The sequence below is a fragment of the Cebus imitator genome, unplaced genomic scaffold (assembly GCF_001604975.1).
Source record: "Cebus imitator isolate Cc_AM_T3 unplaced genomic scaffold, Cebus_imitator-1.0 Scaffold128, whole genome shotgun sequence".
Lineage (NCBI taxonomy): Eukaryota > Metazoa > Chordata > Mammalia > Primates > Cebidae > Cebus > Cebus imitator.
This window is the reverse complement of record NW_016107443.1, coordinates 1619018-1645985: the sequence shown is the minus strand read 5'-3', so window position 1 is coordinate 1645985 and position 26968 is coordinate 1619018. Positions and strand designations below refer to the sequence as shown.

The following is a 26968-nucleotide window of genomic DNA, read 5'->3' as shown; positions in this document are numbered from 1 at the left end:
AGATAGCATGGGGAGAAATGCCAGATATAGGTGAAGGGGAAGAAGGCAGCAAATCACACTGCCACGTGTTTACCTATGCAATAATTTTGCATGTTCTTCACATGTACCCCAAAATCTAAAATGCAATAAAAAAAATTTTAAAAAGACAAACATAACAATAACATCTTTTGGAAAACAGCAGGTACCCAGCAGATGCAACATTCAAGTGAATGAATGTTATATCTCAGACTGTGACTGTGAAATCAGAGCAAGGGTTGTTCTGCCTCATGAGATCAGTTTCTGAGGTCTCCTTTCCACTTTCCCATGACTCTTTGAAGATTATCTCTTCAACACATTGCCTTTGGCCTGTAGGCGATGTACATGACCCAGTTCAAATCTCATCTAAGTATCCACTTCCTCAGTGTCAAACAGGTAGGACTACTGAAAAGTGAGAACAGGATTTGGGATTTCTGCGTTGCTGGTTAGCATGTGCGATCCCCAAATACGGGAAGCTGGCCTCACCCTTCCAAGAGGTCTCTGAGCAAGCTCTTCTTCCAAGGTCCTCAGCTCCCACAAAGATGCCAAGTATTTAATTGATAAGGAAGATGTGAGATCCTCTAGATTGGGGGAGGGGTGAGACCTCAGAAATCAATCCCCCGAAGCAAATTACATAACCAAAATATACATAAAAGGATGCACAATGTCCAGTATCTTTTAGGTTCTACCCACCTTATTTTTCCTATTGCGTCTGCGCTGTGGTCCTTAAGATGAATTCTCTCATCTATTTCTTACTTTAGGCAGACATAGGGCAGAACAGAGAGTGTTTCTGTGATGCATCCTCCTTTGGGTTTAAGATTGATCCCACAATCTGAGACTCTACTGTAAGGAAACAGAGGTGGTGCCAATATTAGGAGGCAAGGAGTGTCAGGGCAGAGGCCAGTATTTAAAGAAGTATTTCCTCAAAATATTAGAGTGGTTGTTTTGTTTTGTTTTGTTTTTCACAAAACACTCTGCAGTCATTAACCCCACAAAGGAACTCTGCTGACTTCAGTGAGCAGCAGCATGATTGCTCTTACTGAAAATGGTGAAGCAAGCCAGGCAAGCACCTGTAGTCCCAGCTACTTGGGAGGCTGAGGCAGGAGGATCGCTTGAGCTCCGGGAGTTTGAGTCCAGCTTGGGCAACATAGAAAGACCTTGTATCTTTAAAACAAACAAACAAAAAACGGTGAAACAGCTTCACTTGGGATACTGGGTATGTCTAATGAGGTCAGCTAGGAATCGGTCAGTTTGTTGAAGGCCATTTAGAGGAAGATCTAATTTACTGCATAACCTATTCACAGAGTGGGCTTGTTTGGTCATTTGTCTCCATAAGAGCATTTTAAGGACTATTTAGTTTGTCTCTGTCTCTGCTCCTTGCTGCTGTAGTTGGAGTCCAAAGGTCAGGAAAAAGGAAAGACTGGGTAGGCATAAGAAGAACATAAGCTTCAATGTGAAGAATTCTTATCAGTATATCCTTTTTGTTTTGTTTTGTTTTGTTTTCAAACAGTCTCACTCTGTCACCCAGGCTGGAGTGCAATGGTGTGATCTTGGCTCACTGCACCCTCCGCCTCCCAGGTTCAAACGATTCTCTTGCCACATCTTCCCGAGTAGCTGGGATTACAGACACCTGCCACCATGCCTGGTTAATTTTTATACTTTTTGTAGAGATGTGGTTTCACCATATTGGCTAGACTGGTCTTAAACTCCTGACCTCAAGTGATCCACCCACCTTGGCCTCTCAAAGTGCTGGGATTACTGGTGTGAGCCACCGCGACCGGCCAGTATATACTTCTTTCTTTTCACGTTAGTCTCTGGGTACAGCTTCAAGAAGTCAGAGCAGGCAAAAATGGAATATATGTTCTTCTAGAATACATTCTTTTAAATATATTTAATAAACATATTCCTCACTGTGAAGAAATCTTATGTTCCCTGGTGTTTCCTCTCTTTATCTCTAAGTCTCAGCTGAGCTACAGGAAGCTGGAGCAGAGACAAATTCAACATGCTTTAAAATGTAATGAAAAACAAAATGATCCCCAGTCAACTAAATTATCATAGAAATAACTAAATTTGATGAATTGGTCATTTTTGGCAAATTCATTCAGAATTGACCCTCTGGGTCAAAGATGGAGTGCTTTTCTTTAGAGTCAAAGATCTGAACCCTACAAAAGAAACATTTATTGGTTTCCACCTTGGATGTTAACGTGGCAGAATGATGGCAGATCCTCTGGTTGGGGTCAGAAAAATCATACATGGTGCTACCCCGGGGTCCAGTTCTGGGTTTGCATTTTTTTTTTTTTTTTTAGGTGGAGTCTTGCTCTTTGTTGCCCAGGCTGGAGTACAATGGCGTGACCTTGGCTCACTGCAACCTCCACCTCCCAGGTTCAAGTGATTCTCCTGCCTCAGCCTTCCGAGTAGCTGGGATTACAGGCACCCACCACCATGCCAGGCTAATTTTTGTATTTTTAGTAAAGAAGGGGTTTCACCATGTTGGCCAGGCTGGTCTCGAACTCCTGACCTCAGGGGATTCGCCTACCTTGGCCTCCCAAATTGCTGGGATTACAAGCATGAGTCACCACGCTTGGTGCTAAGTTTTCATCTTTATGGAGATCATGAATCAGCTTCAGAGACAGTAATAAACCCTATCATATACTATATCTGATTCTTGACAAATATTTGAGAAATGACTCGGAGACAAATTTCTATTGGGTGATAACCAGAGAATGGCTTCATGGATATGGGAACCCAGATATGGCAGTTTTGTACCTCAAGGATATGAGGATACTAAAACATGAGACTGATTCTTATATAATATAGCTTACTGGTCCAAAATGAATCACTAAAGTTTGCTCGGAAATTTAAAAGTTTAAAACAGAGTAGCCTTCCTTCTTGGTTTTATTCCAGAATCTTGAGCTTATTGAAGAACACAGCTTACATGTTGCTATGCAATAAGCATAGACCAAAGCCTAAGCCTGTAGACGGCCTGTACACCAAAAGAGGTGCATGCGTGTATAGCAGGAATAGCAAAGAAAGAAGTCAAGAAACCGAAATGTTTCTATAATAGGTAGAAATGCCAGATAAGGAGCAAAGATCATCAGTTATTTCCCATATGGCTGCAAAATTGACTCCTAAAGAAGGACCCAATGGAAAGAAAAACCACAGTGAAAAGAAGCAATGATCCCAGATTTTAGATGCAGATGAATACATGACAATTCTAACAAGTGTGCATATTCAGATTACCAAAACATTTAATGATGATAACAATGTCTGGTTTTACTCACCCCCTAGACCACAGCAGATTCTTCATGGAGGCACATCACATGGATTGCTGCATAATTCAAGAGCCAATATTAAGAAAACAAAGTATTACATGAAGTAATATGTGAGCTGATGAGGAGTTTGGTGCTTTAGTTGAGTGACAGAGTCAAGCCATAGATTTATGTTCTGGAATATCTAACATAAACTTGATTAAGGACCAAACATAAAGGAACTCAACTAAGCAGGACTGATTTCATTTATTCATGCAAGCAACATTAATTGAGCTCCAACTATATGCTCAACCCTGTAACAAGGCATGGTAGGAGATACCAAAGACTGTTTCAGTGAGTAACATACATTCCAATTAGGAAAATATGCCTCATCCACACACGTAAACATAAATGACAGGAGGCAATACACTTCAGCCAAGTGACAATGAAATTAGTTATGATTTATTAAATATTTTTATACTAGCCAGGCTGGTGCTAAATGCTTTATATTCATCCTCTTGATCTTAAGTCATATTGTGAGGTAGGTGCTATGATTATCCCCATTTTACAGATGACAACACTGAAGTTCAAACATGCAAAACAGTATGCCAAAGGTCATACCACTTGTAAATGGCAGAACTGATATTTGAACTCAAACTGAACTGACTCCAAGTCCTAAGCTCTTATTAAAGAAATGGCTATAGAAATTCAGAAAAGGGGGAAGGCTAATAGAGATGCTGAACTGGCCGTTAAGGAAAGATAGGCTTCAGTTAGTCAAGGAGAAGAGGAAGGACCAAAGGGTTCAAGCGTAGAGTAAATGCCTGGAGACTGGCAAAGAGCTTGCGGAAACAATAATTACATTAGTCTAGCTGTCCAGTGAATTCCTATGTGGGCCAGATTTTGGTGGACAATGAATACCAGGCCGAAGATTGTGAACTGTAAGTTATAAGCAGCCACGAAACATTACAATGAATGCCAAGTTTCAAGCTGTAGAACTGTGAGAGATGAACTGCGAAACTGGCGGCGGGAGCGGCGCCCAGGTGGCAAGGGGCGGGGTCACAGGCTCCAGAGGTGTCGCTGGGGCACTTGTCCGGGCCTCCCCCTTTTTCTTCCGGGCTGGGCCCGGCTACTCCGATTCCGCTAGGCGACGGAGACGGCGCCAGGGGCGGGGCTCCAATCCTGCCCGCAGAGGGGTGCCCAGGCGGCCGCGGTGAGCGGCCCTCTTTCTCCTGCCTCGGGTGGGATTGGGACCCGTCTCGGAGGCCTCCTCACTACCACGCAGGGAAGCCGACTCGTCCCCTGCCCAGAACCAGGTTCCCCTAAACTCCCGCGGGCAGCCTCCTTTTTCGTCCCCCACCCCTCAGGGTCGCGACTCTGAGGGTTCCGCTCTGCGGCGGAGGCGGGGCCGGACGTCGTCACAGGCGGGAGGCGGGGCGGCCTCCTTACCTGTGCCCCTCAGGGTTCCAAGGGTTCCACTCTGCGGCAGGGGCGGAGGTGGGGTGGAGGTGGGGTGGAGGCGGGGCGGGAGGGGCCGAGGCGCCCAGGTGGCCACGGCTGGGGCTGGCAGCCGGCTGGGGAGAGACGGGACTCAGGGAGGAAACGTGGTTCCCGCTGGTTGCTGATTTCTCAGCGGCTCTCGCGGACCGCCCCTTTTTCCTTCCCCCTCAGGCCGCGACTTGGAGGGTTCCGCTCCGCAGCGGGGGCGGGGCCAGGGGCGGGGCTGAGCGCGGCCTGGGCGGGCTGGACTCTTTTTCCCGCCCGGGGGACCTCCTCCCGACCGCCGGGACGTAAAAGGGGCTCGGCAGGGGCGTCCTCGCTCTACGCCTGGAATCCTATTTCCCGCTGCTTCCGCGGGGCGTCCCGGGTCCCGCCAGCGTCGGGAGCCCCGCCGGCCTGGCCTAGGCGGGACCTTCGTCACGCCAGCCCCCGTCCCCGCCCCCGCGCCTCTGGTTGGCTTGCTTTCCAACCGGACTTTGGGGCTAGCGTTTAGAAAAGTCTCGACCTCCTCCGGCCCAGTCCCATTCCGAGAACTGACTGAGGCTGTGAGTGTCCAGGAACCACAGCCGCTTGGAGGCCACAGCCTCGACGTCCCGCGCCCACGCGGCAGAGCGGGCTCTGCGGCCCAGGAGCCTCGGGGAGATGCGGAGCAGGAGCAATTCCGGGGTCCGCTTGGACGGGTACGCGCGGCTGGTGCAGCAAACCATCCTGTGTTACCAGGTAAGGAGGGACTGCCCACAGGGAACGCTTAGAACTGCCCTCTCGTGTCACTCAGTCTCCTCCCCAGGCCTCTGGCCCTCTTGTGACCTGAGACCTTGCAATTGAGTTTCCTATTTGAATCTAGTCCTTGCTAGCCAGTGATTCACCCTATTGCCACCTGTGCTCCTTAAAATTCAGGGGACCTAATTGTTGCTACGGCTACTTTTCACAGAATTCTTTGGCCATTGTTCAGGATGAGAATGAGCCTCCTCTGTGCCCTGGGTCCAAACTGCCTCTTTGCATTACTTTGCTTTTTTTGGACGAGAAAAGAGGTATGGGGGTGTTGGACAGACAACACTGGATGAAAACGGTAGACAGGAGTGAAGGAGTTCCTGAAGTTGACACAGGACTCTGCAGTGCGGGGCGACAGCTGCTGTCCCTCCCACGAGCTGCCTTGGTAGAGACCCACCTGGGAGGCCTTTAGGGACTACATTGGTTGCTATTTTACAGATAAGAAAATTGTAAGGCCAGAAAGGTCACTACATGTAGTAGGTCAGCCCTGAAGTCTCCCAAGCTCACAGGGCCCTAAGACACTGCCCATGTGGCCCGAGGTCTGAATGTGCCTGCTATGCTTTGTGTTCCTGGGCTAAAATTATATGTGGGTCCATCAATGTAAGACCACTGAACTATTTTTATTCCTAGTGAAGACAGCAGCTATGTTTCTTGCCCTCAATCAACAGCAACTATTTATAGGGCCTTCAATGTCAAAAGAAGGGAGTGGCATTCACGGTTTAGAGGCCTGGTCTGCAAGTTGGGAGCCATGGTCATTTCCAAGGCACTGACCATTTTCCCTTCTTAGCTAATTTCTTAGCCTTGCTTCCTCACTTAGGAAATATTTGTGGTGTATCTGTTATATGCAAGGCACTCGACAAAGTGCTGGGGTTACAAAGAATAAATAATCATAGTGCAGTAACATTTATGCATAGGGTATAGGTCCAAAGTCCCTTATCTGTTTTGGTTTGGTTTTGTTGTTTGAGACAGGGTCTCAACTCTATCGCCCAGGTTGCAATGCAGTGGCGTGATATCAGCTCACTGCAACCTCCCCCTCTTGGGTTCAAGGGATTCTCCTGCCTCAGCCTCCGGAGTAGCTGGGACTACAGGCATACGCCACCACACCTGGCTAATTTTTTGTACTTTTAGCAGAAAGGGGGTTTCACCATGTTGGCCAGGCTGGTCTCGAACTTCTGGCCTCAAGTCATCCTCTCACCTCAGCCTCCCAAAAGTGCTGGGATTACAGGCATGAGCCACTGCACCTGGCCTCAGAGTCCGTTAATCTGAAACCCTGTGGACCAGTTGTGGTTTGCCCGTCAGAAATGTTTGGCTTTTAGAAAGGTAATATACATACAATGTACTGTATATACCATAATAACTACAGCCAGATCTGGGCAACACTCCTTCATCAAACAGGTTGTTACTTCCACATCAGAACAGGAGTATTCACGCTGAGTGGGATAAGAAAAGGCTGAAAAGAGTTTCACGTTAGTTCGGCTCATCTTTGGCCACCAGAGAGCTTGCTGCAAACTTAGGAAAACACTTTTAAGTTTTCAGAGCTTACTGGCTTTTGAGATTGCGCATGAAGGATTATGGTCTTTATTTTGGGAGCTTTGAGGAAGGACCCCTCACCCAATTTGTGGGAGCAGGAGAGGAGTCCTATAAGAAATGAAGTTCAAGTTGAGAGCAGGAGAGGTAGGCAGGCAAATGAAGGTTATTTTTCCCCTTCCTCCTTGGAATATAATTACATCTATAAAGTGTTTTAAAATCCAAATGGAAGGCCGGGTGCGGTGGCTCACGCCTGTAATCCCAACACTTTGGGAGGCTGAGGCAGGCGGATCCAAGGGCAGGAGATCAAGACTAGCCTGGCCCACGTAATGAAACCCCATCTCTACTAAATATACAAAAATTAGCCGGGCATGGTGGCGTGCACCTGTAGTCCCAGCTACTTGGGAGGCTGAGGCAGGAGAATTGCTTGAACCTGGGAGGCGGAGATTGCAGTGAGCCGAGATCATGCCACTGCACTTCAGCTTGAGCGACAGAGTAAGACTTTGTCTCAAAAAAAAAGAAAAATCCAACCCCAGGCCTTGTGGTCCTCACAGGAGTACTCTGGCTTATTGTGCACCCTTTCCTGAAGGTCCTACTACAGCTCCTCATTCCTTGAGCATAATTATATCTCCTCATTGATGCCATGAGATCCTAAGTACAGAGACTTCATCAGTTTCTTTGCATCAAGCAGTGGCCCAAAGCATGAAAGGTACTCAGTGTTTTTTTTCTTTTTGGAGACAGAGTCTCGCTCTGTCACCCAGGCTGGAGTGCAGTGGCTCGATCTTGGCTTACTGCAACCTCCGCCTCCCAGGTTTAAGTGATTCTCTTGCATCAGCCTCCTGAGTAGCTGGGACTACAGGTGCACACTGCTACGCCTAGCTAACTTTTTATATTTTAGTAGAGACAGGGTTTCACTGTGTTGCCTAGGCTGGTCTCGAACTCCTGAGCTCAGGCAATCTACCCGTCTCAGCCTCCCAAAGTGCTAGGATTACAGGTGTGAGCCGCCGCACCTGGCCGAAAGCTACTCTGAAGTCCTTGATGGTAAAAGACTTCCTGCAGGATCTGAGCCATCCTAATGACCCAGTTACCTGTCCAAGTTTGCCTTCCTGCAGAAGCAAAAGAATTGTCTTCTCATTAAAGCAAATCTGTGGGATTGGACTTTCCTCCCCAGCATTTTAATGATTAAAAAAAAAGTTGTGTGAGCCTTTAGTTGTATTTATTTTGGGGGTAGTTGGGGAGTAGCCCTGGTGTTTGCCCTCTTTTTCCCTTCCTGTGTTGTCAAGCTCTTCTGGCCAACCAGAATAGTCCAAGCACAGTTCTGCAGGGAAATCCCATGCATCCACAAGTGCAGAATCGCACCCATCCACCCCCACAACTGGTGTTCACAGCGGGAGAACCCTGACCCATCCAAGGCCCCATCACCTTCTCTGAGTAATCTTAGGAAGGTCACCTAACTACTCTGGAAAAACGAATAAGCACTTTTATGTATATTTTACCACAATTAAAGAATGAGCTGCACGAAAGATTTCTAAAGTTTATGTTGACTCTCCCCACCTTCTGTAGATAATGTGCAGATGTTTTGAGGCGTTTTTTAAATGTCAGCTGGTAACAAGCTCTGAACTCTGTTTCTGATTTGCTTTTTAAATTGAGATTGATTTACATTGGTTTCATCTGCTAGAAATCATTTGTGTTAAATACGTCAAGCTAATCATCATTCTTCTGTTAGAGGCAATAGTTGGTTCCTATCAGCTAACATCTTAACTAATCCCTTTTCCTATATCTGTGAAAGAGAAGAACATTTCCCATTAGTCATTTGCCAAATAGACTTGCTGCTAAATATTATTTGAATCTTTAATGCAAAGAATGAAAGAGCTACGGTTACAAAAGGGTTCTTTTGCAGGTTTGATTTTGTAAATATATACTCTAGGAAGTATCTTTAAAAATTTGTTGCCTTTGCCAGGCTTGGTGGCTCACACTTGTAATCCAAGCACTTTGGAGGCCAAGGCAGGCAGATCACCTGAGGTCAGGAGTTCAAGACCAGCCTGACCAACATGGTGAAACCCCGTCTTTAAAAAAAAAAAAAAATTGTTGCCTTTAAAAGAAGAAATTTTTAGATTGTTTTGGCTCAGGTAAGAAATATGAACTTCATACATCTTTTCACTAACAGCTGTTTGAAGGCTCGTTAATGAAAGTATGAAGCATGAAGTAGTGATAAGAGAATATGGTTCAGAAGGAGAAGCAATGATCAAGGCAGTGTTCACTGTAACGAGATTATTTTGTATAATAAAGCAAATAACTAAGAGCCTGGGACAGTAAATATTGTTAGTTAATGGCCATGGAATTTAAAATGAGAAGAATGGAATAAATAAAACATGGAGTATGGAACAAATAGTAATAAAGAGGAATTGGGGAGAGAGTTAAAAAAGATATAATTAAGTACTAGAAAATAATAATATGGCAGAAGAATAGGAAGACACTGGAGTGAAAGCATTCCTTTTTTTTTTGAGATGGAGTCTGGCTGTGTTGCCCCAGCCTAGAGTGCAGTGGCATGATGTCAGCTCACTGCAGCCTCTAATTCCTGAGTTCCGGCGATTCTCCTGCCTCAGCCTCCAGCGTAGCTGGGATTATAGGGGTGTGCCACCACGCCTGGCTAATTTTTGTATTTTAAGTAGAGATGGGATTTCACCATGTCAGGCTGGTCTTGAACTTTTGACCTCAAGTGATCTGCCCACCTTGGCCTCCCAAAATGCTGGGATTACAGACATGAACCACCTCTCCTGGCCAGAAGTGAAAGCATCCTAAGGGTTTTATCCCATTAAGAAGGAGGATAAAGGTGTTATCATAGCTTTTTTAAGTTAAGAGTTTGTGTTTAAGTAGTACCATTAATATATGTGGAATATATAACTTTTAAAATGATAGAGGAATAAAGAAAAATCTGATCATCTGAGTGAAGGGAGGAAAAGAGTGCTGGAAAAGGTAGGAAGTAAAAAAAATGTGGTAATTATAAAGTACAAAATAAGATGCAAATAAATCCAACTACACAGTATTACTAATCACAACAAGAGTCTTTCTCATTAGTGTAGTGGTGAGGATCTCTGCCTGTCACAACAAGTATAAATGCGGAAATCCACTAGATAATAGAAATTATTATTATTATTTTGAGACAGAGTCTTGCTCTGTCACCCAGGCTGGACTGCAGTGGCATGATCTTGGCTTACTGCAACATCTGCCTCCCGAGTTCAGGCAATTCTCCTGCCTTAGCCTCCTGAGTAGCTGGGATTACAGGCACCATCATGCCCAGCTAATTTTTGTATTTTTAGTAGAGACGGGGTTTCGCCATGTTGGCCAGGCTGGTCTCGAACTCCTGACCTCAGGTGATCCACCTACCTTGGCCTCCCAAAGTGCTGGGATTTACAGGTATGAGCCACCGCGGCTCACCCAGATAATCGTTGTTTTTAAAAACTTTTTAAAAGGTATATGTCATTTATAAGAGACAAAACCTAAAACATAGGATATTAAGAGGTTGAAAGTAATATGCTTGGCAAACACTAACCAAAAATACATTGATGTATGACTATCAGACCGAATAGACTTTGAAATTATTTTTTAAATTATATTAGGGTTACAGAATGGTATTGCTAGATGACAAAAGGCTAATTCACCAAGAAAATAAGCAATTTTAAATCTGCAGAATACTAACAACATAGCTTCAAAGTATGTAAAGCAAAACTCGACCTAACTGTAGGAGAAGTTGTCAAATCCATAATCATAGACAGAGTTTTTAAACCCACCTCTCAGATACTGTTAGATCAAGGAGAGAAATAATTAGGCCATAGAAAATTGGAGCACCGTGAGAAACAAATTTGATTGAGTACCTGTACATAGAACTCTGCACTGAACCAACAGGAAATACTTAATTGTTTCAGCCTCACAAGGTATATTTTTTTCAAAAAGTGATGACAGATTAGGGTATAAAGGAAATTTAAAAAAATACTGAAGGATCAACTTTATGTGTGCCACATTTTTTTTTTTTTTTTTGGCCAAAATGCAAGAAAGTTAGAGAGCAATAGCAAACAATTGCTCATGCTTCCCATATATGTTTGGAAACTTAGCAAGCCTGCCTCTGAATATGCATGGATTGAGCAAGAAATTATAATGGAAGTTAGGAAAGAGTTCGAAGTGAATGACAGCAAAAGCATTCCAAATGAAAATGTACGGGATTACAGCTAAAGTGGGGTTTGAGGTGAAATTTATATTCTTACATGTATATGTTGGAAAAGAAGAAAGATTTAAAAATTAATAAACTCACAGTTGTGAAAAGGACAACAGAGTGTATTCAAGAAAATAGAAGGAAATAATAAGGGTAAAAGCAGCAATTAATGTACTATAAAACAAACAGCAAAGATGGGCAAAGCCAAAAGCTGATTTTTTGAAAAGACTAGTAAATAGACTTCTGGCGGGTTGATGGGAGGGATGGGGGAGGGAGGAGGGACAAATGGACCATACAGTAGTCCCCCTTCTTCACAGGGGATGCATTCCAGACCCTGGTGGATGCCTGAAACAACAGATAGTAGCAACCTAGATATACTGTGTTTTTTCCTGTACATAGATGCCTATGATAAAGTTTATGAATTAGGCACAGTAAGAGATTAAGAACAACAATAATAAAATAGAACAATTATAACAATATACTGTAATAAAAGTTATGTGAATATGGCCTCTCTCTCTCAAAATATCTTATTGTATGTAGTATTTTCAGACCACAGTTGACCACCAGTAACTGAAATGATGAAAAGGAAACGGGATTGGGAAGGACTACTATGTTAAGAGTGGACTGTTTTTTAGCTAAGTGTTACCAGTGTTAAGAAAAAATTAAATCCCGATTAGACCTATAACCCTTAAAAAAATGGAATGAGTCCAAAAAGTCCTAGACCAAGATGCTTTTACAGTGAAGGACCAAGGAACATTTAGAGATTTATTTCTTTATATGTCTTGGAAGTTAAATAATTTGACTTTTATTCTGAGTGAGAAGGGAAGCCCTGAGAGGATTTTGAGCAGGGGAATGATGTCATCCAAATCGTGTTTGAAAAGAATCACTTTGGCTGGGTGAGGTGGCTCACGCCTGTAATCCCAGGACTTTGGGAGGGCAAGGTGGGTGGATCACGAGGTCAGGAGTTCAAGACTAGCCTGACCAAGATGGTGAAACCCCGTCTCTACTAAAAATACAAAAATTAGCTGGGCATGGTGACACACGCCTATAATCCCAGCCACTCGATAGGCTAAGGCAGAGAATTCCTCGAACCCAGGAGGCAGAGGTTACAGTGAGCTGAGATCACACCACTGCATTCCAGCCTGGATGACAGAGCGAGACTCTGTCTCAAAAAAAACAAGAAAAGAAAAGAATAAATCACTCCATCGGCTGCATTGAATATTGACTGTAGGGGACCAAGGAGCAAAACAGAATGACCAGTTAGGAAGCTTCTGCAGTTGGAGCTTGATGACTCAGACAAGGGTTGTTCTAGTGGAGACAGTGTGGAACGGTGAGATTTGCGGTAAATTTTGAAGGTAGAAACAACAGGATTTACTGGTGGAATGAGTATTGGGTGTGTGAATAAAGAAAAGTCAAGAATGACTTCAAGAGTTTAGGCTTACAAAACTGGGAGGATGGAATTGCCATTTACTGCATTGGAGAAAATTGTGGGGAAGCAAGTTTGGGGTGGAAAATAGTGTTTTGTTAAGTTTGAGGTATCTGTTAGGCATCTGTATTAGTCGGTTTTCATGCTTCTGATAAAGACTGGGCAATTTACAAAAGAAAGAGGTTGAATTGAACTTATAGTTCTACGTGGCTGGAAAGCCTCACAATCATGGCAGAAGGCAAGGAGGAGCAAGTTCCATCTTATGTGGATGGCGGCAGGCAAAGAGAGGAGTGCTTGTGCGGGGAAACTCCCCTTTTTATACCATCAGATATCGTGAGACTGATTCGCTATTATGAGAACGGCATGGGAAAGACCTGCCCCCATGATCCAATTACCTCCCGCCATGTTCCTCTCACAATATGTGGGAATTATGGGAGTACAGTTCAAGATGAGATTTGGGTGGAGACACAGAGCCAAATCATATCAGCATCCAAGTAGAAATGGTAAGTAGGCAGTTGAATATGTGAGTCTAGAAGTTAGAGGAGAGGTCTGGGCTAGAGACAGAAATGTAGGAGTTATTGGTATATGTGTGGAGGTTAAAAGGCCCTGAGACGAGACGAGATCACAGGAACAAGTACAAGACAGAGAAGTAATGAGGTTCAAAGAGGAGACCCCCAGAAGTGGAAAGATCCAGATTATGAGGGGGAGTTGCTGCCAAGGGGGACTGAGAAGAAGCCATCAGGAAGTAGGAGGAAAACCAGCTAAGGGTCCATGTGCCCCCAAAGTCCTATGTTGATGTCCTAATCTCAGTGTGATGGCATTAGGAGGCGGGGCCTTTGAGAGATGATTAGGTCATAAGGGTAGGGTCCTGATGAATGGGATTAATGCCCTTCTGAGCAGAGACACAAGAGAGATGATTCTCTTCACTACCACCATGTGAGTGCACAGCAAGAAGGTGGCCATCTGCAAGCCAGGAGGAGGGCCCTCACTAGAACTTGACTCTGCTGGCACCGTGAGCTTGGATTTCCTAGCCTCCAGAATTGCGAGAAATATATTTCTGTTGTTTAGGCCACCTCGTCTTTGGTATTTTGTTAAAACAACCCAAACTGACTAAGATAGAAGTTGGGAAAGTGATTCAAGGAGGAAGAAGTCATCAGATGAGGAAAAGGCTGATAATGAGACAAGGTCAAGTAGCTTCAGGACTGAGAGTTGACCATTAGATATGGGAATGTGGAGATTATTGGTGACGATGTCTGACAGTTTATATGGAGTATAAGACACAAACATTGGGCAAATCGAACTCAAGAGGGAAGGGAAGAACAGAAACTAAAGATTCTGAGTTTAAACAGTTCTTCCGAAGAGTTCTGCTGTAAATAAGAGCAGTGGTTGGGTGGAGATATGGGGTTGAGAGGTGTTTTTTTTTTTTTTTTTTTTTTTTTTTTTTTTTTTTTTTTTTTTTTTTTTTTTTTTTTTTTTTTTTTGAGACGGAGTTTTGCTCTTGTTGCCCAAACTGTAGTGCAATGGCACAATCTTGGCCCACTGCAACCTCTGCCTCCTGGATTCAAGCAATTCTCTGGCCTCAGCCTCCCAAGTAGCTGGGATTGTAGGCATGTGCCACCATGCCCAGCTAATTTTGTATTTTTAGTAGAGACAGGGTTTCTCCATGTTAGTCAGGCTGGTCTCCAACTCCCGACCTCAGCTGATCTGCTCACCTCGGCCTCCCAAAGTGTGGGATTACAGGTGTGAGCCACCCTGCCCGGCCTGAGGGTTTTTTTTTAAATATGAGAAATTATATATCTGGTGGGAATGATCTAGTAGACAGGGAAAAACTGATCATGCAAGGAGCAAAGTCCTGACGTGCAAGAGAGCAGATGGATGGTAGCATACATATTATAGGTGACCTTAGACAGGAACACAGATAGGTCATCCATCAAAATGAGGGAACGCAGGGTACATTGCCACTGTGTTCCCTTTTGATTGGTTCTGCCTCCTCAGCAAAACGTGAAGCACGGTCACTAGCTGAGAGTGAGGATGGGGAGGAGCTATTGGAGGTTTGAGAGAGAAGGTATAAAAGTGTCCTTTAGGAGAATAAGGAAATGAATGGACAAGGGATTTCTAGTTATTCATTAGACAGCACTAAGGGTCATTCATTTAAAGGGAGTTCAGTCAGCGTGGCTGTGTGTTTTTCTTTAGCCACATTCAGCTGCATGGGTGCACCTTCAGAGTGGACAGAGGCAGATTTAGCCAGAGCTGGCCTTTTGCCCAGTGAGTACAAGGACTCCATTGTTGTTGACAGAGGGGCAGGGGATTAAAGATAATCCCTATCTTAAACTGTTTCATATAAAAGATAGAGAGAGAGCTCTCAACTCTTTTCAGAAGACCAATACCCCATGATACCGTAGTCAAACGAGGCATGCTAAGACATAAAACTTAAGAAGGAAATTCACTTATGAATATTGATATTAAAGACACAAAGTAAAATATTAAGAAAATGAATCAAGCAGTGTATATAAAACACATCATGATCAGGTGTGGTTTATCCCCCAAATACAAGGAAATTTACTATAAAATCTATTAATGTATTTTTTACCACATTAATAAAGAAGAAAAACTGTGATCATCTCAATAGATATAGAAAAGCATTTTATAAAATCCAGTATCCATTAATGATTTTAAAAGCATCTGTTAAGGCCAGGTGCGGTGGCTCATGCCTATAATCCCAGCACTTTGGGAGGCTGAGGAGGGTGGATCACCTGCGGTCAGTAGTTCGAGACCAGCCTGGCCAACATGGTGAAACCTCGTCTCTACTAAAAATACAAAAATTAGCTGGGCATGGTGGCGGGCACCTGTAATCCCAGATACTTGGGAGGCTGAGACAGGAGAATCACTTGAACCCGAGAGGTAGAGGTTGCACTGAGCCAAAATCACGCTACCGCACTCCAGCCTGGGTGACAGAGTGAGACTCAGTCTCAGAAAAAGCACCTCTTAGACAACGAGGCATACAGTGGAATTTTATTATCTTGATAAAGGGTAATGTGAAAATAAATCTACAAACCTCATAAGTAATGTATTGGGGAAAGATTTAAAGTCAAGAACTTCAAGGATCCCCCCATCAACCCTTCTATTCAGCATTGTAATTATGCCCCCATGTAACAGACATGAAAAGGAAGTAAGAGTCATGGAGATTATTATTTGCAGAAAGAAGTGCTACAGAAAACCCAAAGTGACTGGAACTAGTGTTTTCCATTTTTCAAGCAAGTTTGCCATATATAAAATCCATAGGCAGTAATCAAGGTACCCCTTTACGGCAGTCACAAACAATTTGTAAATGTTATTTCTTAGAAAAGCATTCACAGTAGCAATGAAAACTGTTGAATAAATCTAACACAAGGGCTAGACATGCCTGGAGCAAGTTATAAAGCTCTGTTGAGGGATATAAAAGAAGACAAATATAAGGAGAAACACACCATGTTCTTGAATGGGGAGATTCAGTGTTGTAAAAATACATTCTTCCCAAATTAATGTATAAATTCAGTGGAATGCCAATCCAAGCCCAAAGAGACCTTTTCAGGGAAATTTATCCTAAAATTCACATGCTGTCGTAAGGGGCCAAGAATAGCCAAGATACATTTTAAGTCGAAAAGGTGAAGGATTGCCTTGCCAGATTTCAACATGTAAATATCAGGTCATTAAGATTGTGTGATATTGGCACAGCAGCAGACAAATAGACCAGTGGAAAAGAATAAAGACCTCAGGAACAGAAAGAATAGATTATTCAGTAAAAAAATGTTAGGACAATTGGCTGTCTATATGGAAAAAATTCTGTCTCTCTCTTAGACTATACGTAAGAATAAATTCCAGAGGGAATAAAGACCTACATATGAAAAGCAAAGCTATAAAACTTGAACACTTTTATAGTCTTGAGATAGGAAATGATTTCTTAAACTAATCATAAAAATCATAAATCATAAAATAAATTGATAAATTCAACTATATGCAAAAGCAAAACGTCTTATGACAAGAAGTTTAAGGTTAAAAGATGACCTACAGAATGAAAGAAGGCACATATGAGGAGAAACACACCATGTTCTTGAATGGGAAGATTCAGTTCTTGAATCACATCTTGGAAGCAGGTCCTCTGCCCTAGTCAAGCTCTTACATGACTGCAGCCCTGGCCAGCATCTTGACTGAAACCTTATGAGAGGCTTTGAGCCAGACCCACCCAGTTAAAGCTGCTTCTGAATTGCTGACCCACAGAAACTGTGAGATAATAGAAGTTTATTGGTTTTAAGTTACCAAGTTTTGGAGTTATTTGTTATTTAGCAATATGTAACTAATACAAAAGCTTAATCCTAAGAGAGTCCTTAGAGAGTCAGCCATTTATATAGTTGATTGGATTGAAGTTTCCATCTTAGTGGAGAGCCTGTTTTAATTTGATGAGATAGCAGATAACATCATTGTTTAGCTTCTGGGTTTGCAAATCCCTTCTCTTTTCATTACAAAGAGAAGGGATTTGCAACATAGTACCAGAATAACCAAAAAATATTTTAAATTCAGGTGACTTACTTCATTTTATCCCTTTAATTAAGTTGATTCCCTTCATCATTTACAGTAATTTTATATATTTCTATAATATTGTATTCTACACCGTAAACAAGCAATTTGCAGAGGAGAAAACTAATAAACGGGCTAAAAGATGGCTCAACTTCACTAGCAATCTGAGAAAGTAAAGCAAATTAAAACAACAAATTCAGACTGACAGATGGCAACAATTTTAAAGCATAATTCTAAGTGTTGGCAAGGTTGTAAAGAAGAGGTAACTGTCATGTATCACTCATAAGAAGATGTATTAATAAAGGTAGGCTAACTGCTGTTACAAACAAAATCCAAAATTTCATTGGCTAAACACCGAATTTGATTTTGTACACATATAACAGCCCCTTGTGGGTCCAGGTCATGGGGGGTTCACCCAGATACCTGGACTACCAGTGGCCTTACCATCTTCAGTGTGCAGCTTCCAAGGTCACCCTGGATATAGACATCCAGCTGGCGTACTACGGAAGTACAAAAGATTATTCATGAGAAGGCTTTGTCGGCAAGGCTTGGAAGTTGTGTACATGACTTTCGTTCACATTCCCTTGGCTAAAACTCAAGCACAGGGCCATGTGGAACTGCAAGGGATGATGGGAAACACAGTATAACTAAGTGCCTAGGAAGAAGAGGAAATCAGATTGGTGATTAGGTGGTGGTTTATGCTGCAAAATGTAAACTACAGACTGTTAATTGGTGCAATCACCTTGGAAAGCAATTTGAGATGGTGAAACTGACGCAATGCATGCTGTACGACCCAGGAGGCCCATCTCTAAATATAGACACTAATGATATGCTTTTACCCACTGCCCAAGGAGACTTGTACAACGACATTTATTGAAGCATTGTTTATAAAAGAGGAAAATTAGAAACAATCTGACTGTTCATCAATTTGGAATGGACGAATAAGAGATCTAGCCACACAGTGGACTACTATGTAGCCATTAAAATGAATAACCCAGATTTACATATATCAAATTGGATAACCCTCAAACATTTACAGTTGAATGGTAACTGTATTTAATAACAATATATTGTATTCTTGAAGATTACTAAGAGAGAAGATTTCAAGTGTTCTTACCACAAAAATAAATATGTGGGGTAGTACATGTGTTAATTAATTCAATTTAGCCATGCCCCAATGCACTCATTTCAAAACATGTTATATATGATAAATATATAATTTTTTTTATGAGACAGGGTATCACTCTGTCACCCTGTAGTGCGGTGGCAGCATTGTGGCTCTTTGTAGTCTCAACCTCCCGGGCTCAAGTGATCCTTTCACCTCAGCCTCCCCAGTAGCTGGGACTATAGGCACATGCCTCCACACGTGGCTAATGTTTTATTTTTTGTAGAGACGAGGTCTCACTGTATTGCCCAGTCTGGTCTCGAACTCCTAGGCTTGAGCAATCCTCCCACCTCAGCCTCCCAAAGTGCTGGGGTTACAGGTGTGAGCCACCACACCTGGCCCAATGTTTGTCTATTAAAAAATTTAAAGATGAGTAAAAAAAAGCAAGTTATAGAAGAATAAATATAGAATATTACTAGGTATGTAGGACTTCTAAAACACCTGAAATATGGTTATATCTTGATTATGGACACATATTTTTCTAAAAATTTTAAAACCATGAACAAGAAAAATATATTCCAGCTTTGGAATAGTGTGACAGTTCACAGAGGGTGATCCCCAGATTCCTGAAGGTCCCTGACACCCTTTCAGGATCTCTGTGAGGTCAAAACTATTTTCATTCCTAACATGTGATTTGCCTTTTTTCACTGTGTTGACATTTGCAGTGATAGTAGGAAGCTAGTGCTTCAGTACAAATCAAGGCAGGGACTCCAAACTAGGAGTCATATACTATAAAAAACAAAAAAAGAAGAAAAGGAAAAAAAATCAATTACACTTCAGAATGTCCTTTTTGAAGCATTAAAATTTTTTTCATGTTTAAATTTTATCTAATCTTTAAAATATTCTGTGTGTTGGGCCAGGCACCGTGGCTCACGCCTGTAATCCCAGCATTTTGGGAGGCCGAGGCGGGTGGATCACCTGAGATCGGGAGTTCAAGACCAGCCTGACCAATATGGAGAAACCCCGTCTCTACTAAAAATACAAAATTACCAGGGCATGGTGGCATATGCCCGTAATCCCAGCAAGTCAGGAGGCTGAGGCAGGAGAATCACTTGAACCCGGGAGGCAGAGGTTGTGGTGACCTGAGATCACGCCATTGTACTTCAGTCTGGGCAACAAGAGCGAAACTCCGTCTCAAAAAAAAATATTTTGTGTGTTGACGTGAAAAATACCTATAAAGCACTTCCGTTGTGTACTGAAGTGTGATGGCTGCTTCTAGGATAATTACTTGCACAGTTGTCCAAGTTGTGAGCTGAACTAGCAGTTTGGTTTTTTTCTTGGATGCCATTTTTACTTGAAAGATTGACAAATTATGGTCATTCAGACTTTGGCAGACATTTTCTCAAAAATGAACAAAGTAAGCCTGTTGCTTTAAGGAAAACAACTGACAATATTTTTTGCAATGATAAAATTTGATCTTTGAATTGAGATGAGATTTGGGGGAAACTTTTTTTTGTAAATTTTCGCTCTTGTTGCCCAGGCTGGATTGCAATGGCACAATCTCGCCATTATCTCACGCATAATCCCAAAGTGCTGGGATTACAGGCATGTGCCTCAGCCTTCCAAGTAGCTGGGATTATAGGCATGCGCCACCATGCCCACCTAATTTTTTGTATTTTTAGTAGAGACGGGGTTTCACCATGTTGATCAGACTGGTCTCCAACTCCTGACCTCCGGTGATCCACCCACCTCGGCCTCCCAAAGTACTGGGATTACAGGCGTGAGCCACTGCCCGGTATGTTGGGGAAACTCGTATGAGCTTGTATGTCACTGTGAGCTTGACTTAAAGCTCCTGATACTTGATTTAAAGCTTCCTGATACTTAAAAAACTTTTCTGATGAGATTGGTGGTGATATTAACAAATGTGGATAATGAAATATGTCAACATTTCGGAGAACTGCATAACTCACTGAACTGATATTTTCCAAATGACCAATGCTTGATGTTATAAAATTACATATGGCCAAATGATTCATTCAAAGCACAAGATAGACCAATAGATTTTAAAACGTTAGAGTACATAAAGCTCACTGTTATAACTTCAGATTCCACATTTCAACTGACGTTTAAGAAACCATCACTTGTTGAGTTTTGGTGATATGAAAGAATATTCTTAATTATCCAAAAAGACTTAAAATATTTCTCCCTACATATCTGTGTGAAGCTGGATTTTCTTCATATACGTCAACTAAAATAACGATGCCGTGAAGTGAATACAGAAGCACATATGAGAATATAACTATCTTGTATTAAGCCAGACATTAAAGAGATTGTTTTAAATGTTAATCACTGCCATTCTTCTTGTTACTTTTTTGTTTTGAATTTTTTTTTTAATTTTTTGTAGAGACAAGGTCTCACTGTTTTGCCCAGGCTGGACTCAAGCTCCTGGCCTCAAGTGAGCCTCCTGCCCCAGCCTCTGAAAGTGCTGGGATTACAGGTGTGAGCCACTGCACCCAGCCTGAAAAAAATTTGTAATGTTTTTGTTTTGAAATGACACAAATTTTTTACTTACGTTCACATGCAATAGGTGTTTGTTAACAAATTAGTAAATAATTTAAAGTTTTTCAGTTTTAATTTCCAGTATGGTAAATATCAGTAGCTAGAATGCATATAAACAAAAGCTCTTCAGGGGTCTTCAGTAATTTTTAAGTGTAAAGGGGTCCTGAGACCAAAAGGTCTGAGAACTGCTGGGAAGTTTGTAAACTGTTAGGGAAGACCCCAGGAAGGCTTCAACTTGATCTTTAACTTTTTCTTTCTTTTTTGTAGTAAAGGAAAGACTTGCACAGTTACAGCTGAATGCTTTCATTTATATGGATATGGGCTATATTGCTTTCTCTTTGCTTCCATATATGTTTAGGCTTTATTTTTAAAAAATGCTATTTGTTTATTTTTATTTATTTATTTTTGAGTCAGAGTTTTGCTCTTGCTGCCCAGGCTGGAGTGCAATGGCGTGATCTCGTCTCACTGCAACCTTCACCTCCCAGGTTCAAGTGGTTCTCCTACCTCAGCCTCCTGAGTAGCTGGGATTACAGGCATGCGCCACCACACCCAGCTAATTTTATATTTTTAGTAGACGAGGTTTCTCCATGTTGGTCAGGCTGGTCTTGAACTCCCAACGTCAGGTGATCCACCCGCCTTGGCCTCCCACAGTGCTGGGATTTACAGGCGTGAGCCACCGCGCCTGGCCAAAATAAGGCTATGTTAATGAATATAACCTAGGAGTCACCTTTGATTCCTCCTAGAATGGGAGGAAATTCTCCACCTAGAATAGAGAGAATTTTCTAATAGATGAGAAAACCAAAACATATCTCAGCTCCACCCACTTCTGTCTGGATTCACTGTCACCACCCTCGTCCAAGCCACCATCATCTCTTGCCTGGACCACCCCTCTAGTCTCCTGATTGATTCCCTGCCTCTACTTCCAGCCTCTCCAGAGTAGTACATGATCTTCCATCAGGCGCCAGACTACACTACTTTCCTCTTGCAGACTTCCCATGGCTTTTGTAACTTCTAGAACATAAAATGCAGAGCCCTCCCGTGACCGACCAGCCTCTGCGAGCTGGCTGCAGCCAAGCCAGCAGCTGCCAGTGTCCCTTCATTCACCACCATTGGGGTCCTGCCCAGTGCTTAGTAACAGGCTTCCATTGACTTGAAAACTTTGCTTCTCTGTCAAGAGTGACCCCAGGGGCTGAGCAAAGTGGCTTATGCCTATAATCCCAGCACGTTGGGAGGCCAAGGCAGGAGGATCACGAGATCGAGACCATCCTGGCTAACACGGTGAAACCCCCATCTCTACTAAAAATACAAAAAATTAGCCAGGCATGGTGGCATGTGCCTGTGGTCTCAGCTACTTGGGAGGCTGAGGCAGGAAAATTGCTTGAACCTGGGAGGTAGAGGTTGCGGTGAGCCAAGATTGTGCCACTGCGCTCCAGCCTGGACAACAGAGTGAGACTCCATCTCAAAAAAAAAAGGATGACCCCTGGAGAAAATGAGAGAAAGCCACCCCCAATTTCTCATTCCTTCCAGCAACCCTGGATCTTTGCCAACAAGTCTGGCACCACTACCCAGTTGGCAGCCTATGAGTCCTTTTGACCCCTTTTATTTCCCCTCTCCCGCCTATATCCAGTCCATTACCAAGCTTTGTTGATTTTACACTCTAAACATTCCTCCAGCCCACCTGCTTCCTCTGTTCCTCTGTCACCGCCACCATCCTCGCTGTCCCTCCTCCTGCAATAGCTTCCCCTCCCATCTTATTCCTGAATCCACTCAGCCCCTTCCCGGTACTTCTCGCCACTGAAGCCAAAGTGCCCTTCTCCAAGGACCAGCTCCAGCTTTCGGAGCAGCACTGGGTCCAATTGGGGGAGAGGTGACATTCTTAGTCCCTAGTTAGACAGGGACTGTCTGACAGATGGTCACCTGGTCTTTGTGTTAAAGGGAGCACTCCATGGATAGTATTTTCCCCCTCCTGGGATAATCCAGGGCCCTGCCTTCTGCACCTCCTGCTTCAGCTCTTTTTGGGGATAGCCAGGAGGAAAGCTTTTGCTCTTTTCTGGACAGCATTTAAATATTTTAGTGTCAGATGAAAACATTTGAAAAAAAAGTCCTCGAATCCTCCATTTACAAATCGAGGACTGCAATAACTGGACAGCATTTAAATATTTTAGAGTCAGATGCAAACATTTGAAAAAAGGTCCTCAAATCCTCCATTTACAAATCAAGGACTGCAGTAACTCACACAAAGAAGCGCTTTAGAATTGTTTCAAGCTTTTCAGGGATCCAAAAGATCTAGTTGGATTACTTAGTGGCCTTTTACAGTTAAAGAACCCTAACTAGCCAGGCGTGGTGGCTCATGCCTGTAATCTCATCACTTGAGGTCAGGAGTTCAAGACCAGCTTGGCCAACATGGTGAAACCCTGTCTCTACTAAAAATACAAAAAAATTAGCCAAGCGTGGTGGCGCACACCTGTAATCCCAGCTACTCTGGAGGTAAAGGCAGAAGAATTACTTGAACCTGGGAGGCGGAGGTTGCAGTGAGCCAAGATCGTACCACTGCACTTCAGCCTGAGTGACAGAGCAAGACTCTGTCTCAAAAATAACAAAAAAGAGCCACTATGAAGGGAGTTGAGGAGACCTTTTTCCAGGTCATCCTTCTCATGAGCTGATAGCCCTGTGATAAGCACTGTGTCTTGGGCCAGGCCAGATGCGTGGAGATAGTTTAGATACACCAGATTGCAGTGAATATCAAACAAAGTTGCATTCTCCTTACTTTATGTGTTAAAATAGTGAAACTTTAAAAGGCTATTTATTTAAATATTCCACTAAATTTAGTTCTGTCATATTGTTCCTTGTCACTTATATTTGATTATCACTGTTAATTAGGGAAATAAATATCACACCTGTCTCACAATGCGTAGGGAGAACATAATTGATGTTCATAAAATACATCTTGAGAAGTGGTTCTTAATCAAATGGGTTACAGATCCATTTGAGAATTTGATAAAGGCTGACTATCCAATGCTCTCCTAAGAAAAAACACTTACACAAAAATTTCAGGAGTCTCGTAGCCTTCCACCTCCCTGTCCACAATGCGAACCTCCTACCAACACACCACACAAAGCTGATCCGTGGACTCACAGTAGATCCTCTGGAGATACCAGCTTAAGAGCCCAACTGTGGAGCGACATGTGTGGTATCTTCATGCTCCAAACCCAAACCCCAACCTGAAACTTGTGAAATAAAAGTCAGTCTTAGGATTGAAAATACCAAATAGTGATATCTGCAATACCCCTGTTCATCTGAAAGTTGACTAGTGCAGCACCCAGTAATCCACCAGTACCTAACATTTTCAGGTTTCAGCAGGAGGAAACTGATATCCCCCTGAGCTGATTGTGTTCTGTAGGTTTCCACAACCCCAGGCTCAGGACTTATGTCTCAGTAATCCTCCCTCCTTACTACAGGAATTGGCAAGAGAGGCAAAGAATTAAAGCCTCCTAGGAGAGTGGTAAAGTCATTTACACATTTGATTGTAGCTAAGGAGCCCACAGCGGTTTGTGTGAGTTTCAGAAGTTATAAGATGAGCTTTGGGATCTGGAACGAAGCTGCAACCAAATGGATGCCTGCAATGCTTGGCTTCCAAACCAGTTTATTTCCCTATGGGCCATGATTCATCATTGCAGATGCTGCAGACACCTAGGACCAGGACAGCTTCCATCTTGTGCGTTGTTTGTAAACCCAGGGGGGAGAATCGAATAAGCAGCAATTTAGACAAAAATATATCATTTGAAAGTGAGAATTACACACCTGTGATCCCTTTAAGTAAAGCGTGAGGCATGTTAGAGCTTATGGTTTCAAGATCATTCTCCAAACCACCTGAGGTTTACCTACCAAATTGTACAAAATCTATCTTTTCAGCTAACGTAAAAAGAAACTTACTTATACAACCAGTAGTCTCAATTGTAGATGCAATCATCTTAAAGTAAATGCTATTGTAATTCCTCCTTTAGAATACATCTCAAGTGTAAAGCATTGCCCTTGCCCATTCCTCTTTAGTATTTCAAAAGGTAGGAGCTGGAACAGAATTCTGGTACAACAAATGAATTTAACCAGTTGTTGGCATTATTGTAACAGTATTTTTCGCTTTCTGTTTTTGCTTTACCAACATGGAGAGTGGTGGTGAGATATGTCTTTTCAACATTCATCCTGGTCACTTCTGTGCATTTTATTTGAATAATTGAACTGTACTTTCCTCCCTCAAAACTGAGCAAGGTGGGGATATGCACTTAGCAATTCTTAATCCAGAGGAAAAAAGACCAAGGGTAGGGTTGGCCTGAGGCCTCTGACCTCTGTCCCATGGAGTGAAGGACAGGGAACCAAAGGGCTAGGAGATTGGGGAAGGCTTCGCAGAGGAGGGAGCTCCCATAGGAGAACAGTTTGCTAGGAGGGCTTTACAGGCAGAGGGAGGAGCAAGGGTGTACATGGGCCCGGAAGTGCCAGAGCAGAGCGTGTGCAGGGGACACTAATTCAGGTTTTCTTGTGGGCTAAGGAGGGAGCGTCAGGTGATCAGGCTGGATGTGAGGGGAAGAGCCAACACACGAGCCTTGGATGGTAATCAAAGGGATTTAGATTCTATCTTGCAGGCACTGGAAAATTCTGAGCGGGCAGAAATCTTGGAATTCTAGGTCTGTGACCTAGAAGCACAGGAAGGGTGGCCTTTCTGTGACCACCCTATCAGGAGGATGGATTGGAAGGAACCAATACCAGAAGCAGGGAGATCAGTGAGGCGCTATTTTCAGTTTTCTTGTGGGATACATGTAGGGGAAAAAGGGAATTGTTACTTTGTATTATTTCTGGTGCATAGATGACGATGTTCATCTCTGTGCCATCCAGCTAGAAATTGAATTGCAAACTGTTAGATGTAAGTAGTTTGCTGCTACCATCAGGCATATGTATTTTGCCTTGGTATTGCCTCAATTGTCCATGTCTTTAATAGCACCAAACACATGTTTTTATGGCGTCTAGTTCATCATGGCCATATAAGCATTAATGGTTATATTTTTCCAGGTTCTTTCAGTTGGAAATGACAGAAACTCACCTCAAACAGCCTTAAGCACAAAATTTATTGCTCAAATAACTGAAAAGTTCAGGGGATTGGTCTAGATTCAGGCATGGCTGGATCCAGGAGCTCAAGTCATCAAATACAGTATGTCTCTTTACAATGCCCTGTTTGACTCTGAGTGGGCTTTATTCTCTGGCAGGCTTGTCCCAGGCGGTAACAGTGGTGCCCCTGGGAGCTGCAGGTGATAGTCTTCCAGAGTGGCAGCCTCCGCAGAAAGCAAGCTTTTCCTATAGTGGCTCCAGTGAAAGTCCTGACTGAGCGTGGCTCTCAGGTGGTCCAACTTGGGTTGTCTGCCCATCCCTCAACCGTGCCCAGCTTGGCCAGGCTTGGGCCACATATCCTTCCCTGCAGCTGGGCCAGGTCCAAAGTCAGCCCCACCAGAGCCACACTGGGCAGAGCAGGGGAAATTATACACCATCACCAGAAAGCGGGAAAACAGGTGCTGGACAGGCAGAAGCAACAGCATTCCATCAGGACGGGGACAAAGTAAAGGGCCCAAGGAGACACACTGAGTTGAAATTGGAAGAGTTCAGTGAAAGGGAAAAATTGAATCCCTCTTGCAGAGGACAACCTTTTAACTCTTTGAAGCGTCACCTTAACACTTGTGTTCTTCCTCCTTCCCATGAGATGTGGCTTTTAGTTTTTTCATTGCCCTGATCACCCTCCTCTGGCTATGCTCTAGGTAGTGAATGTCTCTTTTAAAACATGGTGTTTAGTGATAACAGAATATACCAGATGCGCTCTGTCAGGCTGGCGTTTGGTGAGGCTCTTAATTCCCTTGTTCTGAAAACAATACTTCTATTCACACAGCATTGGCTTTTTGGTACGTGGTACTCCCACACTGCTGGTACAAGGTTGCTGTTAAAACTTGCAGTTGGTGTCATCCCGTTGAATTTTCTTTGTTTGTTTGTTTGACTGTGGTATAAGATGGGTTTAGTAG

The 26968-nt window shown here is 43.1% G+C and overlaps 1 protein-coding gene across 1 annotated transcript in view; it reads left to right on the top strand.

Annotated features, from left to right (window-relative positions):
• The first annotated feature begins 4959 nt into the window (after window positions 1-4959).
• The window catches only part of PHKA2 (phosphorylase kinase regulatory subunit alpha 2), a 105086-nt gene continuing 83077 nt past the window's right edge, over window positions 4960-26968 (top strand). The window contains exon 1 of the mRNA XM_037742817.1: window positions 4960-5480. Coding sequence (XP_037598745.1) covers window positions 5403-5480 — 78 coding nt within the window. The 5' untranslated portion in view covers window positions 4960-5402. The remainder of the gene's footprint in view (window positions 5481-26968) is intronic.